This window comes from Quercus lobata, chromosome 8, assembly GCF_001633185.2.
Source record: "Quercus lobata isolate SW786 chromosome 8, ValleyOak3.0 Primary Assembly, whole genome shotgun sequence".
In the NCBI taxonomy this organism is placed as follows: Eukaryota; Viridiplantae; Streptophyta; class Magnoliopsida; order Fagales; family Fagaceae; genus Quercus; species Quercus lobata.
The window spans coordinates 37307647-37326917 of record NC_044911.1 but is presented as its reverse complement, the minus strand read 5'-3'; the positions used below and the strand labels follow the sequence as shown (position 1 = coordinate 37326917).

Sequence of the window (19271 nt, the reverse complement as noted above, 5' to 3'; positions counted from 1 at the left end):
CCTACAGTTTCTATCATCAATTTTTAACTTTTATGTACAGTTTTTTAAAACCTCATTTAAAAAAAAAAAAAAAAAACTTTTTCTTACTTTTTTCAAGTTACAAGTATATTTTAGTATACTTTTAGCAAAAAATTTTCAGTAAAAAGTTAGATAAGTGAGTATTGTCCCACGTCGCTTAAATGTAACTCTTTCCCATTGTTTAGTATACTACAAGAGTTAGACTCTTTTGTAATGATACTTTGGGTTAAGTAATGAGTTTGAGCTTGATAAGAGAGTATAATTAAGTATGTGTGTGACAACACTCAAGCATGAGCCAACTAAATTATTAAGCACAATGCACATGAATAACCTATATATTTTTTACATAACAGCAAAGAAAAAGTGAATGATCAATCCCATAGTTCAATAATACATGATTACAAAAGTTGCAATATACTTTATCTTTATTTGATTGTTGGAATTTTTTTTTAATCTCTTTCCAATTAATCATACACAATTTTTGTCACAAATCATTAAGGAAAACATTAATAAATACTCTAAAAACATTGGCATAGAAAATATTTTTAGAAACTTTATATACAAAATGAAAAAATTATTAACTTTTAACTTTTTATATATATATATTTTTAAATTTATACTTTTCATATAAGTGATATTAAAATTTTATTAATAAATATGTTTAAGAGCAGCCCCTTAACAATACAAAACGGTGTCCACCTCCCTGATTTTCAAATAGACACTCATAAGCCATAGGTCATAACTCCAATTTTTTAATGGAAGATGCATCAGGCATTATCTTTTAAACGAAGATGTCTCCAATCAAAATGCGCCATGTTAAATAAAAAAATCAATTTAATTATATTTATACAACTCATGACATGATTGATCAATAATCCCCATATATATAATGATATAATAAGACTTAATGCAACCAAAAATTTGTCGGGAATCTCCAAATGAAAGATGATACTACACTATCATTGGCGTTCAGCCGTACACGTGTCCTTTTTAGTGCTACAGATCTCATAACTTCGGTCCGAGAAAAATACACAGAAACCCCATCTCCCAGCAAAAGTACCAATAAATTATAGCCACGTGTACACGGCGAGCAGTTAAAACTAAAAGAAAAAGTGATATCTAATTCTACATAACTAATTAACTGTGTCAACCAAACAAGGAACAGACATCTATGTTATGGGTCTGAAAAAGAGTCTCTCACATTGCTGGTGGCTCTTCTTCTTCGATTTGAGCTCTCAAATCCAATAATTTGGGTAAACATGGCGATTCTCTCATTCCTTAGTAGAGCTTCAAGAACCTACAAAGGCTACCCTAAGCTTCTGGTCCTCTGTACTCTGAGTCTCAGGTTTCTCTTTCCCTTACCATGTTTTCTTTCTCACTCTGCGCTGCTAGATTAGATTGACACTATTTCATTGTTTGTTTTGTTTCTTGTTTGGTTACTGAGAAACTTTAGGGAGTGAAAAGGAATGGGTAATTTGAAAGTTGGTTTTTTGTTGCACAGGACTTGAGAAACCAAGGCCTCTGTTCAATTGTGCCTAGTATTTGTTCTGTTGTTTTTGTATAGCTGTACATCTAGGAAACCACAATGGCGTTTTTTTTTTTTTTTTTTTCCGATTAACTATATATATACAGTAACTGAAAAAAAAAACTCAGAAATGTTTACTCCACTGAGCTAAATCTCCACAAAATCTTATTTTATATCTGCGGCCATCAGAACAAAGGAAATTAGTTTAACAATTATGATTACCTTTTAATGTGACAAATTATCGAGGGAGTCATTGTTTTTTTTTTGTTTTTGAGGGAGTCATTGTTAAAGCATCTAAATTCTAATACAAAAAGCTTGAGCTAATTTAGGTGGTCCAAATCCAATGACCCACTGAAAATTGAAATAACGACAAAGGGGCACATGGAATCCGAGAATAAACAAGTCAGGTTTTGACTTTGTTACCACTTACCACGTAAAGCATCTAACTTGAAGCTTTTTTCTTCTTTTTTTTCTTTTTTTTTTTTTTTTTAATAAAGAAAATCTAAAGCTTAAACTTTTGGGTGAAGACTGAACAGGCCAACAACTGAACTACATATACCAATAGCCAATCAGCCACCACCAATGTTGGATTTCTTAACAATCATAAGCTCTTGATTATGTTCTAATTTTGTAGTTTGTATATATACAACATTCTGTTTCATTGAATCTACCCATCCTCGCATATTGTTGTAATTATCAAATAATAATAATAATAATAATAGGATAAAACTTAGGTACAGCACTTTTATGTTATTATTTAGTTTCTCCACTTAAAATTCAGTCACATGGTTGTACTTAACTAAAAATACACTTTCATTTATGAGAAAAAAGCCACATGGATAAATTTTAAGAAGGAAACTTAAGAAACAATACCTAAGGTACTGCACCTAAGTTTTGTCCCTATAATAATAATTTTACCCATCCCCATTGACCATATGCATCTTTTTATGTGGATTATTGCTGTTTTTGGCCACCTTGAATGTTTTTAATATCCAATATTATGTATAGTTTTTGTATAACTAAAAGGTAGTCTTTTATTTATTTTTTTATAGGTTAAATTACAAATTGCACCTTTTTGACCTATTTTACTTTAAAAAAAAAAAAAAATTGACTTGTTTTCAATTCAATTCTTTAAGTTTCATTTTTTTTTTCTTTCTTTCAGTCATTTCACTTTAATTTGTTTTCAATTTAGTCATTTTATTAGTTCCATTTGATCTCACTATTAGTTTTAATATTTTAACTTTCCAAAACTAAATTGTTATGGTGGACATAATGGATTGGATAGAAGGATTACATTTGATACAAATGGAAGTTAAGGATTGAAATGAAAAAAAAAAAAAAAAAAATTAAAGAATTGAATTGGAACATATCAAAGTTAGAGGTAATAATTTGTAATTTAACCTTTTTATTATTATTTACATTTATCTCTATTTTAAGTTCTATATTTTTTTAGTTCTCTTTTAAAACCAAGTGTTGATGATTTGTCTTTTGGATTATAAATGTCATTATAAATCTAAATAAATATTATGTTCTTATATGTGTCATGGGCTTATCAATTTATAGATATAAAACCACTTGATTATAATGCTTTAGTTATAAAATCATGTTCAAATACCTTTCACAACTCCTTTTTAGCCATTTAAAAAAAAAAAAATGTCAACAAATGCAAGACTGGGGTTTCCAATTTGTAAGTTAAATAGTTATGATAATGATGTGTATTTTATGTAAGGTCGCTACCTTAATGAACTATATAAATTAACATAATGTTTGTTAATTTCCCGTTGTACGATTTGTGCATAGAATTAAATTGGCTTTTGAATATTATTGCCTTGTCAATAGACTGTGAATCATCTAGATATATTGTTATTTAGTTACTAACTCTAAAATTTTCAAATCTCCATATAATCATGGCCCTTTTTTTTTTTTTTTTTGGTGGTTTCACTACTATATTGCAGTAGTGGAGGCCTTGTGGCTTACTCAGAATCACAACCTGACACTAGAGCTCCTCATGTTGACCCTAATGAAAAGGAGCCCAAGAAAAAGAGAGTGGTGGTGCTTGGAACGGGATGGGCTGGCACTAGTTTACTTAAGGACCTGGATGCTTCATTATATGATATTCAGGTTGTCTCACCCAGGAATTATTTCGCTTTTACCCCTTTGTTACCTAGTGTTACATGTGGAACAGTTGAAGCTCGAAGCATTGTGGAGCCAATTCGAAATATTGTGAAGAAGGTAAGACAAAACAAGAGATGGAAGAATATATATATATATATATATATATATATAGGGATTAGAATCATGTTACTCTTTTTTTCTCAAAAAAAGAAAAAGAAAAAAAAGAATCATGGTACTCTTGGTGTAACTCTTTGTGATGCCACATAAGCTTTTATCAAATGAGTATTTTAACAAATCAACTGTAGGTAGTTATTGGAGGTGGATGTATTCAATTGCATCATATAATATGTATGTATGTATGTATGTATGTATGTACACATTATGTGCACATACATACGTGTGAGTTATGTGATGAAAAGCTGGATATTTAACTCTGCTTATCTTGAGATTGCATTTATCACACTTCCATTAGAAGCAAAATTAAATAAATCAAATTGATTGCTCTTGGAAATTCTTTTGATGTGGCTGTGGCAAGTAAAAATATCTTTATCATCCTTTATGACAGAGAAAAGGAGAAGTTAAAATTTGGGAGGCAGAATGTGTCAAGATTGATGCTGCAAACAACAAAATTCTCTGTAGGTCTAATATTGAGAACAACTTGGTGGGTAATAGAGAATTCTTTCTGGAATATGACTACTTGGTCATTGGAGTAGGAGCACAAGTAAATACTTTTAACACGCCTGGTGTCAAGGAAAATTGCCACTTTCTGAAGGTAAAGTCTTTCAAATAGAATGGAGCTATACATGATACAACATTAGTCTCTGGTTGCTTCTTAATGACCCTGAGATTCTTAGATGATTGCATTTTTCTGAACAGTCAAAGTTTATTACTGTAATCAACTTAGTCTCAACAAAACTAAATCTTCTGTCATCAATTAAATAAGAAACAGTGACATCTCGTGCAGGAAGTAGAGGATGCTCAGAAGATCCGAAGGAGTGTTATAGATTGCTTTGAAACGGCTATCCTTCCTGGTCTTAGTGAAGAAGAGCGAAGAACAAATCTTCATTTTATAATTGTTGGAGGGGGCCCCACTGGTGTGGAATTTGCAGCTGAATTGCATGACTTCTTGGAAGAAGATTTAGTCAAATTATATCCTGCGGTCAAAGATCTAGTGAGAATAACAGTGATCCAATCAGGAGATCATATCTTGAACACGTAAGAAAAAATGTAGCTGTCATATCTTATTAATCCTTATGCTATCAACATATTTCTCATGCCTGTATTTGTCATAAATGAAATATTGGGTCCAATTCTGTATACCATAGGGAGATTTCTTCTGTTAGTCATCCCAATCTTGCATCAAAGCAACTTAGACTTATTGTTGAATTTATTTCTGTACAAATATTCATGTGAGTTCAATTCCAAAAGTCTTTTGTCATATTCTATACTTGCCCTATACCATATATACATTTGAGTTTGGGTTCATATTTAAAATCATGGAAGAGTCTTTTATGCCAGTTAATCATTCAAGACCACAGCTTGAAAGTTTATAAAATTTCATATTTTCTCTGTAGATTTGATGAAAGAATTAGTTCATTTGCTGAGACGAAGTTTAGAAGAGATGGCATTGAAGTTCAAACAGGATGCCGTGTTCTCAGTGTTTCTGATAAGGATATTACAATGAAGGTGAAGTCAAAGGAAGAGGTTTGCACCGTACCTCATGGATTAGTTGTGTGGTCTACTGGAATTGCGACTCGTCCAGTTGTAAGGGACTTTATGGAGCAAGTTGGGCAGGTGTGTTACATAATTTTAATGCCCTTGCACCTATGAAAAAAATAAGTAAATAAATGAAAGAAAAAGCACTTGTGGTAAATGAGTAATGTGAAGTTTCCAGATAGTTGAATGGTGTTTTTGGAGCTAAATATCAAGTTAGATTTTCATGTAATCCTTGCTTATGCTTTAACTTTTAATTCAAATGCAATTGTCACGTTAACTCTGCTCTGTATGCAGGCTAAGAGACGAGTTCTTGAAACTAATGAATGGCTGCGAGTAAAGGGATGTGAAAATGTCTATGCCATTGGTGATTGTGCTACAATAGATCAACGTAAAGTCATGGTAAGTGAAGCCTTTAACTGTTTGATTTTACTTTTTAGAACTGCAGTAGTCCTTCTTCATTATTCATGTAATGTATCATTTTACAGCAGCTTGTCCTAGCCATCAGAGATTTAGGTATTTGGTGATGATACCAAGCCCGTTGTGCCAGTAATTTGTTGAAGTTGTGGGTTACTTGGTCACATTAGCACCAATTTATTTTGTATTCACCTTGGATACTCGTTAATTAAGCTATACAGTTTCTAAATTGTTGTTTTTGCTTGTTGAGATGGAGTTAGAGAAAGATATATTTACCAGGTTTACACTGATATTTGTAATCTACGGTAATATTACATTTTTGATATCATTATGTTTTTAGGAAGATATCTTGAGCATATTTGAAGCTGCAGACAAAGACAATTCTGGTACCTTAACTGTTGAAGAATTCAAAGATGTGGTAGATGACATCCTCATTAGGTACCCTCAAGTGGATCACTATCTAAAAAGCCAGCGGCACCTGAGGGATGTGACAGATCTGTTGAAAGATCCCCAGGGGAATGATTGGCAGGAAGTGAATGTTGAACAATTTAAGTTAGCCCTTTCTCACGTGGATTCGCAGATGAAGAGTCTGCCCGCAACTGCACAGGTATACGTCTTTCCTCTAATGGTTAAGCCCATCTGGATAAATTTGATGTAGATTTTTGAATGTTTGATATCCAAATAATGGTACACAAATTTACTTCATCTTTGGGTATTCAGGTCGCTGCTCAACAGGGTGCATATCTTTCTAGGTGCCTTAATCACATAATTCAGTGTGAAGAGAATCCAGAGGGTCCTCGGCGTTTTAGAGGTTCTGGGCGTCATCGGTTTCGTCCTTTTCAGTAAGCCATATAGTTTAACATGCTCATTATCTTACCTTATTATATTGGTCATCTAGAACGTGCAATTGCACTATAATCTTCTATGAATTTTTAAGCAAAAAAAAAATATAAAAATTCTTTCAGGTTGCATTTGGATGTGAGGATTTGAAATCTAGGGATTTGAAGAACAAATGTTATTATTTGCATGATATGAATTTCAGAATACAAGGTAGTTTGAGCTTTGGGAATTTCGCTGCAACAAAAAAAATTTGTGATAAAGCTTTTGGGGATTTATCTCTAATTTGATTGATTTGAAATGACATTTTATGTCTAATCATTTCAAATCCATCCATAAATTTCATCAATAGAAAAAAAAATTACTTTCTCCTTTATTCAAGCCATTTAAACCAAAAAAAAAAAAAAAAAAAAAAAACACTTTAAAATATATGCAGCTAGAAGCATTTAAGAGGAGGAAAGACAGATACTTCTAGAAAATCCCTCCTTTTAAATACTTTTATCAAATCAAACCATTAAGACAATACAATTATTATTTTGAAAAGGGAGATCCATTCAAATTGTTTAATTGGCCTCATTTCCTAGTTAGTTGTTAGCCATTGTATGATATAGCGACTAACATGACAGATATTCAGAAATTGTTAGCACAATCCAATAAGTTTCTGAACGGAAGTATTGTAACAATTCAATGGAGCCCTTTCCTAGACATCCAAAAAAACCCTACGTGCAATGATTAACTCAACAGTTTTGTAAACAGAAATTGTGTAGCCAATTTCAGAGACTAAGGTCTGTTTGGTTTAGCAAAAGTGACATATACAAACTATATCATTTTAATTGGACATGGTAATCTTCCTCTCCCCCCCTCCCCTCCCTATCTCACTGTTTTTCCTTCAACAAGCAAACAACCGTTTTTTGACGAGTACATTTGAAGAATGGTAAGTAAAAGATCTATCTGGATTGTTTGACTGGATCATGGTACCAGCAAGCAATTAATTAAGTAATCTAGTTCCTAAATTGATCTTTGAAACTATCTGGCATGCAAGATATTCGCATGTTGTTGGTAAATATTAAGAAGTAGCCAATTACAGAGTAGCTGAATCCCCCACCCTCACTCCCCAGGGTGCAAAATGATCTTTTTTCTTCCAATCAGTTCTCATATGTGTCATTTTGTAGTCATCACTTGTGAATGGAGTATCTATCGAGTAACATTCCAAGGTTATCAGGTGAAAGTTTTCAGGATGGTTGAAGATTCTTTGACAAAGATATCAAGTAAAGCATGTGCTGATATTAACCACAGTCTAGATTCTCAAAAAAAAAAAAAAAAAAAGTCTTAAGAAAGTTTTGCTTTTGCGATTTTCTTCATTTGTCTCTCACAGAAAAACTTTAGAAATATTTGAATGCCCTCTAAACATGGGTCTCAGCTGTAGTGAACAACTCTATATCTATTGACAAAATGTTGCAAATGTTTTTAGCTGCCATTTTTTTATGTATGCCCTTCCTAACTAATGAGGTGCTGGCAATTTGTTGACACAAGGTACAAGCATTTTGGGCAATTTGCTCCCTTAGGAGGAGAGCAGGCAGCTGCAGAGCTACCTGGAGACTGGGTTTCAATAGGTCACAGCACTCAGTGGCTTTGGTATTCTGTATATGCAAGGTAATTATCTTCTGCTTCTGGTGTTTTATGTGTCTTTGCCTTTTGAGATTTAATAGTGTGTGCATCATTGTATCTGATTTGGTATAATTGTTTCTCACGTTTAGCAAGCAAGTGAGCTGGCGTACAAGGATACTAGTTGTATCTGATTGGACAAGAAGATTCATTTTTGGGAGAGATTCAAGCCGAATTTGAGACAACATTTGGGAGGCCCTTAAATTATCGAGTTGTATTGGTTCTTGCAAAGTCAGTCTTTGCACCTATGAAGCTATCACATTATTGTCTATTATTTTTCTGTAATTTTTGTTCCCATTATATTTGGGATAGATATACTTTATCCTTCTTGATAAATGAACACTTCCACAAAATGTTTAAATTTTCAAGCAATGTTGATTTCAATCTAACTCCGAAAATTTTGGATTAAGGCCTGGTTGTTGCCAATTTATGATGAACTTGCAGATGGCACTTGGCAACTAAAAAATTTTCAGTGGGTTTAACCTCTTAACGGTTTTCGTGGGGGCTGAGGGGTGGGTGGATATGATGTTAAATTGTCTCTCTTAGAGGCTTATGGTTTTATTACTACTGGGAAACTGGTGGCTGCCTTTACAAAAATGGAGTAATGATGGCAACATAGACATGCACCTATCGGAAAATCTGGTGCAACCATGCAATTTCTACTGCCTTTTGTCAGGAATGACAAACGTGAATTTTAAGTTTTAAAACAAATATATGGAGTGTGATACAATTGGTGGTTTCCATACCTTGGGGCACGGTAAGGAATGTGCTCTAATACTATCACAGAATTTCCCCTCGATATGAGATGAGTGATATCCACCAGTTCATGTTCAAAATATGTCCCAACTCCCAATAGGTATGTCCCTAGTCAATAAGCATATATGGCCTCTTTCTGATTTGTTAGTTTAGTAAAAAAAGGCTAGTGATTGCATTTTGAGTTACAAAAATCCAAAATAAAGCATTCTTGGTTTATTCACAAAAGAGACCATTTGCAATGTTGACAATGCCATGGCTTCAGTTAATTCAAACGAATGAGGAAGTAAAATATTTTATGGCTCAGGGCTGCTATAATATTTCCATCATCAGAGTATCGGATCACCACTCCAAACCCAGCTAGTGAAGAATCCGAGCTGCATTCAAAGTTAGCAGCCTTATAGAAACCAATTCTGGCCGGGGAGGAGACCAACGTGGGGAAGCTTTGATGTATGGATAACCTTAGTAACTTGCTTGTGAGTTGTGAATCTCAAGAAATTCCACCAACAGTGATATCACTGAGAAGAGGGCTACAAAGTAGTAGGCTGAACCATGTTTGATCTCAGACGGTAAGAATCAAAGCTCTTGTGGTTGTGGTTGCGGTAGAGGGCCAAAATTGGGAATTAACCCTGTTTGTCAAATAATATAATTAGTAGGCACTGTTTCGAAACTATATTTTTTACTAACATCTTGAGTTTTGAAAACTCGATTTAGGGGTTATAAATTGACTGTCAAATACTCGATTTCAGTATTCTGATCACATTTGATTTGGCGTATTTTCTAGGTGGCATCCACTTGGAAATCGAGTTTCTAAAACTCGATTTATAAGCCAAAAAAATTTTTAGTCTAAATCTGTACACGCCATTCCCAAAAATACCCAAAAAAAAAATTTAAGAAATCACCACCAACCATTCAAAAGACAGCCATCAAAACCATCACCAGCTACCACCAAAGATTCAAAAAACCACCACCAACTACCAAAAAAACAACCACCAACCACCCAGAAAACAACCACCAACAACCCAAAAATCCATATTAGAAAGGCAAAAATACCCACAAAACCAAATCAAAAACCTGAAAAGAAAACCCACGAACAAAGAATCTAATCTAAAAATCCAACAACCCAACAAATCTAGGTGCGGCAAGATCAAAGCAACCACCAAAAAACCCAAGCCACCGCTTAGCATCTAGATTTTGATGGATTTTGTGAGAGAGGCGAGAGGAAGGAGGAGGTGTGGAGTCTGTGGGTGGCGTCGCTGGTGGGTGGTGCTGGTGGGTTTTTGGAGAGATGGAATGGTGGGTGAGAGAAGGAATGGCTGGTGGTGATTTCTTAAATTTTTTTTTGGGTATATCTGGGAATGGTGTGTACAGACTTAGACTAAAGTTTTTTTTTGGCTTATAAATCGAGTCTTTAGAGACCCGATTTCCAAGTGGACGCCACATGGAAAATACGCCAAATCAGATGTGATCAGAACACTGAAATCGAGTCTTTGAGACTCGATTTATAACCCCTAAATCGAGTTTTAAAAACTTGAGATGTTAGTAAAAAATATAGTTTCGAAATACTACTAACTATATAATTGAGAAATTGGGGTTAATGGCCAATTTTGGCCGGGAATGACGTGTACAGACTTAGACTAAAGTATTTTTTGGCTTATAAATAGAGTCTTAGAGACTCGATTTTTAAGTGGACGCCACGTGAAAAATATGCCGAATCAAATGTGATCAGAACATTGAAATCGAGTCTTTAAGACTTGATTTATAACTCCTAAATCGAGTTTTAAAAACTCGAGATGTTAGTAAAAAATATAATTTTAAAACAGTACCTACTAACTATATAGTTGAGAAATTGGGGTTAAAGGCCAATTTTGGCCGCGGTAGAGCATCTGGGAATTAAGTTGGTTCGGACTTCCGCACAAATTGGACATAGGCCTCCGGATGAATAGAAATAGATAATTTAGCCACAATTTTACGACCATAAATGTCATAGAAAAACTTGGACCAAAGTACATTCTAGTAAAACGTTGGACTCAATGCTTGACCTGCCAAAATTCATTTACTGTAATTGCTGTGTGCGTATATACGTGAATTGCTTTTGAATGATTTTTTCCAATTAGATTGTCTGACGATGGGACTATTTTTTCAAAAAAGAAAAAGAAAAAAAAAACATTATAGTACTTAATACATGTGAGCTATACAAAATTACAAATCCTCTATATTATTTTTTCCTGAACCTATTGTGGTATGTCAAGTGTCTAGTCTAATTCTTCTTAAAAAAATGTGTATAGTATAATTTTTTTTTTTTTTTAAATTTTAAACGATGGGACTATTTTTTCAAAAAAGAAAAAGAAAAACATTATAGTACTTAATATTTGTGAGCTATACAAAATTACAAATCCTCTATATTATTTTTTCCTGAACCTATTGTGGTATGTCAAGTGTCTAGTCTAATTCTTCTAAAAAAAATGTGTATAGTATAATTTTTTTTTAAAAAAAAATTTTTAAACTTTAGTTATTTTATAAGAAATATAAAAATAATACATGACAAGTTGTAATTGATAAAGTATAAAGTAGAACACAGAAAATAGTACAAAAATTCATATTCAGATTTAAACTTAGACATCTTTTATTAAAAATAATAAGCGTGGAAGACAGAGATTTGAACTTAATAGTCTCTATTAAAAACACCAAACATGCCACTTGAACTATAGGTTATCAACTAAAGGGAAATCTTTATTTGATGAACAAAAATACAATTGGGTTTGTCAAATAAAAGGGCATTAATAACCCTCCTGAGCTCTAGCATTCTAGGAGAGAGAAAGAGGACTGATGACCTGAGTAACCAACTAAAACAAGAGTTTTTAGTGATTTTGTTATACATTACAAATGGAAGAGAAAGATTTCAACATATACGTCTTTACTCTAAATACCAAAAAAAAATGCCATTTGCATTATAGATTATTGACTAAAGGAAAATATTTATTTGATAAATAGAAATACAATTGGGTGTGTCAAATAAAAGGGAATTAATAACCCTCCGAAGAAGTCTAAGGCCAAGTTTCCATTCAACCCATACAAAAAACCCATTTAGCAAGAATATGGGTACTAATGTTACAATTTCTGAGGGGCCTAACCCAAGTAACCTAACTCTATGCTGTGTGAAGGGTTTCAAACAAAAAAGATATTGACCATCCGAGGCCATCTCAAAGTTGTGGTCATAGAACTACATGCATAATGCATAGACCAATGCTCTTCTTTACTAATTTTTTTGCATCTCTCTCAATAACTCGATGATGATTCAAAAACAAACTCAATGATGATTTCTTTTCAACGCTTCTCTAACTGCCAAGTTAAGCGAAATAGCTTCTGCTGCCTCAGCTAAACTGCCATACTTGTATGTGGTTATATATGCGCTCATTATTTTGCTTAAAAAGGTGAGTGTAAAATTTTCATACTTAGTGAGACATGACTAAACTAATTGACCCCAATGACTTGTTTCTTGGTTTATTAGGTTTGCCACTACAAAAGGGATGTTTTTGGCATTTAGCATGATTTTGCTAACAATTTCATTAGCTGACAAGTTTTGCACACTATTGTGTTAAGTAGCATCTCGAGTCTTAAAGCCTCGAGTTCAAAATAGTGGCAAAGTTGAGGTGATTCAAGAAAAGATGATTCATGTGGTTGGGATGGGGAAACAAGAAAGCTGACACAGGAAGCAGGACAAACTTTCAGCTATTGATTTGCCGTTGCTTTGGTGAATTTGTTTTGATGGGACATTTGCCGTTGCTTTGGTGAATTTGTTTTGATGGGACATCAAATTTAATGGTGGGACATGTGAATGGGAGGCATGGACTTCTCTTCTTTTCTCAGTCTTTGAGAATTTTTTTTCTTTGTGGAACTCAAGTCTTAGAGACTCAAGTTTCACGTGAATTTTTTATCCACATTATTTTTGCCACCTCTTGGTAGACTTGAGTTCCTTCATTGAACTCAAATTTCAAAGCCTCAAGATGCTAGTTTATAAAATAGTTTCAAAAACCTGCCAACTAACAACATTATTAAGAAAATCATGTTAAATGGCAAAAAATCCCACTACAAAATAATCAAAGGATAATGCCTTTATTTCCTCTATTCTTGGTTTGGGTATAAAGCCCTCATTTCCCACAACAAAACATATAACCCTTATTTAAGCGTTTTTAGCTTCTCTCTCTCTCTTATGTGTTTTGTTATTTGGCCATAAGAACTTGGACAGAGAACTTCTTTGGTCTGAAACCTACCATCCATCCAATCTTTGCTATTAGGGCAGTGTTGATCTCATGGAACTTCCTAAGTCCAACCCCCCTACATTTCTTAGGGGTTGGCAAAAAGAGACCAAATCCTTTAACGCCAATTTTTTCCTTTTTTTTTCAATTCTCACATTTTGGAAGATGCCAAAATCTCCTCACTATTCATCTAATTCATTACATTACTATGGGCCTGTTTGGATAGACTGTTCATAAAGGTGCGTTTTAAAAACGAGTGTTTTTACAACGTGCGTTTTGAAAACATCATTTTAAAAACCACAGATAAGCGTTTAGTAAGAGTGCTTGAGCCATTGATTTTAATATCTTATCAACGTTGCCCTACCAGCCCAGGCCCCAAGATAGACATTTGCTCCTCCACCCATATAATTAGATTTTATCTTCTATTTTCTTGTGATAATTTGCTATTTACATTGGGGGGAGGGGGGATGAACAATGATTGTTTTCGTTTGGAAGCACAAAGAGGAGCCAATTGATTACAAAGCTCTCGGCTGTGTCTTCTATTTTAAAAGGCTAAAATCTTTAGTTTCTCCTCTTGACAAAAACAAAGGAGATTCCAAATATTTCGACTTTAGATTAGTCCTACAAATCAGATGCCAAAATTTGGAAAGCAAATTAACTGAGAACTTTAGTAAGAAGCTGCTTGGGAATTTGCTTAATTGAACTCTCATAAAACAAACCAAATTATGCTAGGTTTATAATGACCCAGCCAGACCCTGCTATGCCAATGTGCAATGCTAATTGGACAAATTTAGTCGAGTTACCTGTCATACTGGTTCCACAGTGAAGCATCTTTGTATTTCCAAGGTCTATTCTATGAATTGTTAATGCTCTCTATTAAGTAGACATGAGGTTCTGCTGTACCACAGTAACAGTAAATTCATTGAGGCACTGGAATTTGCCAGGAAAAAAAAAAACTTCCAAGCTACAACCATTTGACATATCAAGGTTTTTTTAACTTCTCCAAAAGCAAAAAGTTCAAATGTCCCCTAACGTCATGAGCAATAGGAAAAATTGTGAATGCTTGAATGATATGAATAATAATACACTGGTTTAACATATTTAGAAAACATTGAGATTTATACAGAAGAAAAAGTTGATCCATATGACCACGTGCTCTTCTTTTTTTCCACCAAGGAAGTTGATCTATTTTGGTACAAACAAGATATTAGCTCTCTCTTCAAACAACGCTGGCATATTCATTTGAAAATAGTAACCTCTATCTCGAGATTTAGTTGTAGCAGCCTAAGTGAGGTGCATGACCTTAAACTATTAAACAAGCTTAAGAGCGAGTGGTACATTCTGAATTTTGATGACAAAGGACCAAACTTGAAGCATTCAAGAAAGTATGACACAAGTATTAAATAGTCAATAATATTATGATTTTCCATGATAGGAGACTTCTGTTAAAAGGGTTTCAACAGCACCAGAATGTCAAAGACTAGTATATGACAGATCATGCAGGTTTCAGGCATCTGGGATGAATAGTAAAGATATGTTTTTGTCCAGGATAAAGATAACAGCATTTGATGAGCTCCCTTTCTCACACTGAAAAAGCTTTATGTCCTTGAGTACTATGGTAAAGAAAGTAAACCTTCTTTGAATGGAGGAATCTTCTCTCACACTAGAATGATTGTTACCAGGCACACATTGGTATGGTGGTCAAGAGCAGATGGGAAGTATGCCACAGGTATATCTAATCATATTTCTTGCCTTGCCAAATTGACCATCAAAGACTGAACCTGATCCTTGCCATTGAGTCAACTCTTGGACAAGTAGGTCTTAATGGGTCGGTGATAATGGGGTTGGCTGCCAAAAAGCCTTCAGAATAAGCAATGATTCTCTTCTTTGTTAAACAATTCAAAAAATTTGACTTCTGTCCATTTTCGTTTTTATAATTTGTTGTCAAATACTGGCAACCTAATAACATCACAGAAGCTTTTTAAATTTTCAATTGAAAATCTGAGTTTCTCAAAATCATTATTTCACTTTTCTGCATTGAGATACTGCAAAAGAATGCAGTGTAATCTGCTCAAAATCCAATTTTCATTAATCCTATCATTGAGAGAGTAAGATATATGCCAGCATGATCATCTGCATTTTTGTGCAAATTGGTAATCCTTAATACTGTTCCGATATTAATAAAAACTACTCAAATTTCATTCATTTGGAAATCCTTAATCCTGTTCCAAGTATCTGGACCAACATTTGCCTTCAAATGCATACTGAACCTTACAGATTGCCATCACTGCTTCATTTCCTTCCTTGTCCATGGCTTGAAGGTCTCATCTTTTAGTCCCAAAGCCAACTGTCCTTCTCCTCTCCATATACATAAATCACAAATGAAAAGACCATATAATACATGAGCGCCAGCAAGCATTAGATGAATGTGTTGACTCTGTATTCTTTCAAACTCAATGGCTATCACCAACACGTATTAACACCAAAAGAAGGTAACTTTCCCACATTCTTAACCATCATGCAATGTTTAGCAATCATGAGAACCTTACAATTTTACAAACATTTGTAAGTACTGAGGTTCAAGTCACCAAGTATAATCTAATTGTTAACCAAATTCATGATGCAATTACGTGAAACTCCCCCTAGATTGGTGGGATGCTCACAAGGACAATAAACATCTAGCATTTAGGTAGAAGAACTACTTTGCCTATATAATAAGTATGCTGCTAGAGATAAGTTCAAATACATCCTGCATAAATTCTAACAATAATGATCAATTAAAATATGATGGTGATGGTTCTATCCAGATGCCAATTACTAGATTGCTTTGAATTGCTAAGGTACTTTTAGCTTGATTTTGGTATGCGTTAACAGTAACACAGAAATTTCTGCCAGAAGATTGCTGCTATATGGCTTTGTCCTAATAGACAATAGATCTTGAAGAACAAGACTAAAGTAAAAAAAACAAACAACAAAATATGGCAAGTTCCAGATATCAGAATCAAATAACAAAATATTTTTTTGAGTTACACAGTACATTCATCTTCACCTTCTCATTGCACATATCTTCATCTTTGTTTCTTCTTCTTCTTCTTCCAGAAGGTGTTCATGCAATTTATATTTCATCAAAACAACTTGACCAAAAGAGGCATGTGACTCATGACAGTAAACTGTATTTTACCATAAAAACCATCCTGAATGAAGTTCAAGACCTTAGGAAATATAAAGACATATGATACATTCAGGTAAGCTAGTTGTCAGAATGAAACCTTAGGAACTCTCCCTAAATGCAGGTATTATTGATTGGAAAATTTTAGTCAACCAGTAAAAGATGATAACAGATTCAAAAGGAAGAATAGAAACAAGTTCCAATGTCAACTAATTTGAAAGTTGAACTTTCAGAATAAGTATCATTCAAATGGTTTTGAGTCCTAACAAAAAGAGTATCAAATAACATGCTATTCATTTTCATTGACTTCAAAACATGTACCGCCATTATCAAGCAAGAGAAAAGCTTAGCCCATTATTGCATAATAGATGAAGTAATACAACCCATTCACAGAAAAACAAAAGCTTGCTAAACCCATAACAAGAGTTATGGCTCACAACAATGAAGCTAAAATTTTCAGTACTAACAATCCACTCGGTCCTTACTTTCTTATTATTCAATTCATTTTTCCTCTGCATCTCCTTCTGCAAAACTCAAAGCCTGACAAACTGAAGGCTCCACCTCCTCATTATTGCAAAAGTACGACCTCCTTCCAATCAATTCAGCCACTCTTTTCGCCGGCCCTGAGTCCCTTGGAGTCTCATTCACACACCGGAGTGTCCTAATCTTTGGAAGCACGCCACCCACCTCAGAAATTGACACTGCATTACCATCCTCCTCACCCTTGTACACCATTACCTCACTGGGAATCTCCCACCGCTTCTTCACCCGGCTCTCAGTCCCTTGATTCCCACGCGATTTTCCCACTGATGAAGCTCGCCTTTTGTCACACCTCTTCCCATCATCCTTATCATTCTCCGGTAGAGACCGCTTCCTACCATCACTCAATCTCAAATTCCCATTACTCTGATTAGCAATCTGATTATACCTGCTAGCCACAACCCGGCCTGGCTTCACTGGCTTCTTCACCGACTTTTCTCCATCTTTAAACAACTTCTTTGGCTGAATTGATGCAATAACCCCATCTTCTTTCTTCACAGGCCTTTTAGACGTCATTGTCGTGGCGGCTTGCTTAGGAGCCTGAATCTTTGACACAGTTTTGCGTGATTTCGGGCTAAGACTCAGACTTTTACCCCTTTCTTTTGTCACCTTCAACTCATCTATATTTTGAAGCTTCCAAAAGCACGATTTCCGGCGATTCTGTATCGACTGGACCGGCGTGATCTCCGGCTTCTGCCGAGCTCTGGCTCCGGCAAGTATTTCAGAAGGCCCTAAACTCATACCCCTTCTGATAATCTTTGATTTCACGCTTGAGGGTAAAGGTTCTTCAATCTTTTTCATCAAATCCAAATTCTTCCCACTCTGTTTCGGCTCCATAAACTTCGCTTGCACAATCTTTCCACGCCTTTCAACCGTCTTCATCGCATTTCTCTCAGCCTTTTCCAGCCGAAGCGCTTCAAGTCTCAAGGATAACCGAGAAATCTCCTTCTGAATTTCCTCAATTTCCAAATCAATCTTTCTTTCATCGGAGACCCTATCATCTTTTTCTTCTCTTTTTCCATGCTCCTTCTTTGGTACCACTGGGGTTTCAAGAAGGCCCTCCTTCACAAGAACCTTGAATGGCTTCCCTTGTGAGTTTACGACAAGGCTATTCTGGCAAAGAGGCCTAACGGGTACCGAAGATTTCACAGGGGCAGGGGTTTTAACCACAAGAGGGCTAAGATTTTCTTTGCTGCAATCGGATTCAAACGATTCGGACAGATTGACAGAGTGAAGATTGGACCAAGAATCTTTAAAGGCCGCAGAGCCTTCGGATTCTTCGTTGTCAAAGGCGGCATTGTTCCAAACCTGGAGATCTGGGGCGTTAATGGCATCTGGGTATTGAAGAATACTCATTGTTGAGTGAAGGGTTTAAGCAATTCTTGAGATCAGAGAAAATTGTTTGTTTGTGAGGGTTTTTGGTTTGTGGATTTCTTGTGTGATTCTTGTTGATGATCAGAGAGAGAGAGAGAATTGTGAATCTGAAGTGGGGAATTTTTTTTTGTATTTTGAGATTTTTGACCGTTGGGAGAAGAAATTAGACGTTGTTGGAAGTGGTATATTGGCCGTTGGATGCTAAACGGCTCCTGTAGACGCTCCGATTTGATTTTAAAAAAAAGGTTAATTTGCCAACATTTGTATTTCTTCGCATTTAATAAGTACGTTTTTTTTTTTTTTTTTTTTTTGGGGGGGGGGAATAAATGGGGTCCATACGGAGCGCCTTAGATACGGTGCGTTTCATTCAAAAGGAGTCTTGTCTTGGTATTTACCAGACTACCTCTACCTTACCAAAAAAGGACAGAAAAGTATCTAACTACCAGTGTTGTTTATGCGAGTGGATCAAAAACAAATCATTGAAGAATAAGATGATTTACTATATTCTAATTAAAAAAAAAAAAAAAAAAGATGATTTACTATATAGAAATTATTGAAACAAAACAAAATATATATGGCTAAATGTTTATTTGTTTTGTTTCACTTGAATGAAATAAAGTTTAATTTGTTAATTTTTTTAGGAGTTTTATTTGTTAAGTTCGAGAACAACACAACTAATTCATCCTTATGCATTTCAGATACAATACCTGTTTAGATGATTTACTATGAAGAATAGAATATCATCATACAGATTCTAGTAATGTAACAAGTCAAAGAAACTTTCATAATGTTTCTCTTACATTAATAATTATATGAATGTAGAAAACCCAATTTAGAAAATTATTTTAGCTAATAGGACATGATGAGGTGCAAGTTTGTGCTATAC

At 34.5% G+C, this 19271-nt stretch overlaps 2 protein-coding genes across 2 annotated transcripts; one reads left to right on the top strand and one right to left on the bottom strand.

Moving 5' to 3' along the window:
- Window positions 1–1120: 1120 nt before the first annotated feature.
- LOC115955899 (external alternative NAD(P)H-ubiquinone oxidoreductase B1, mitochondrial-like) lies at window positions 1121–8699 on the top strand. The gene is made up of 10 exons (XM_031074291.1): window positions 1121–1363; window positions 3499–3775; window positions 4224–4430; window positions 4623–4873; window positions 5233–5452; window positions 5669–5773; window positions 6129–6395; window positions 6509–6630; window positions 8159–8278; window positions 8383–8699. Exons 1-10 carry the CDS (start codon window positions 1278–1280, stop codon window positions 8468–8470), a joined length of 1743 nt encoding a protein of 580 aa, XP_030930151.1. The 5' UTR covers window positions 1121–1277; the 3' UTR covers window positions 8471–8699.
- An 8047-nt stretch (window positions 8700–16746) lies between these two features.
- Window positions 16747–18552, bottom strand: LOC115956085. Its single transcript, XM_031074543.1, has one exon. The coding sequence runs from the start codon at window positions 18365–18367 to the stop codon at window positions 16973–16975; it is 1395 nt and encodes a 464-aa protein (XP_030930403.1). The 5' UTR covers window positions 18368–18552; the 3' UTR covers window positions 16747–16972.
- Window positions 18553–19271: the final 719 nt, after the last annotated feature.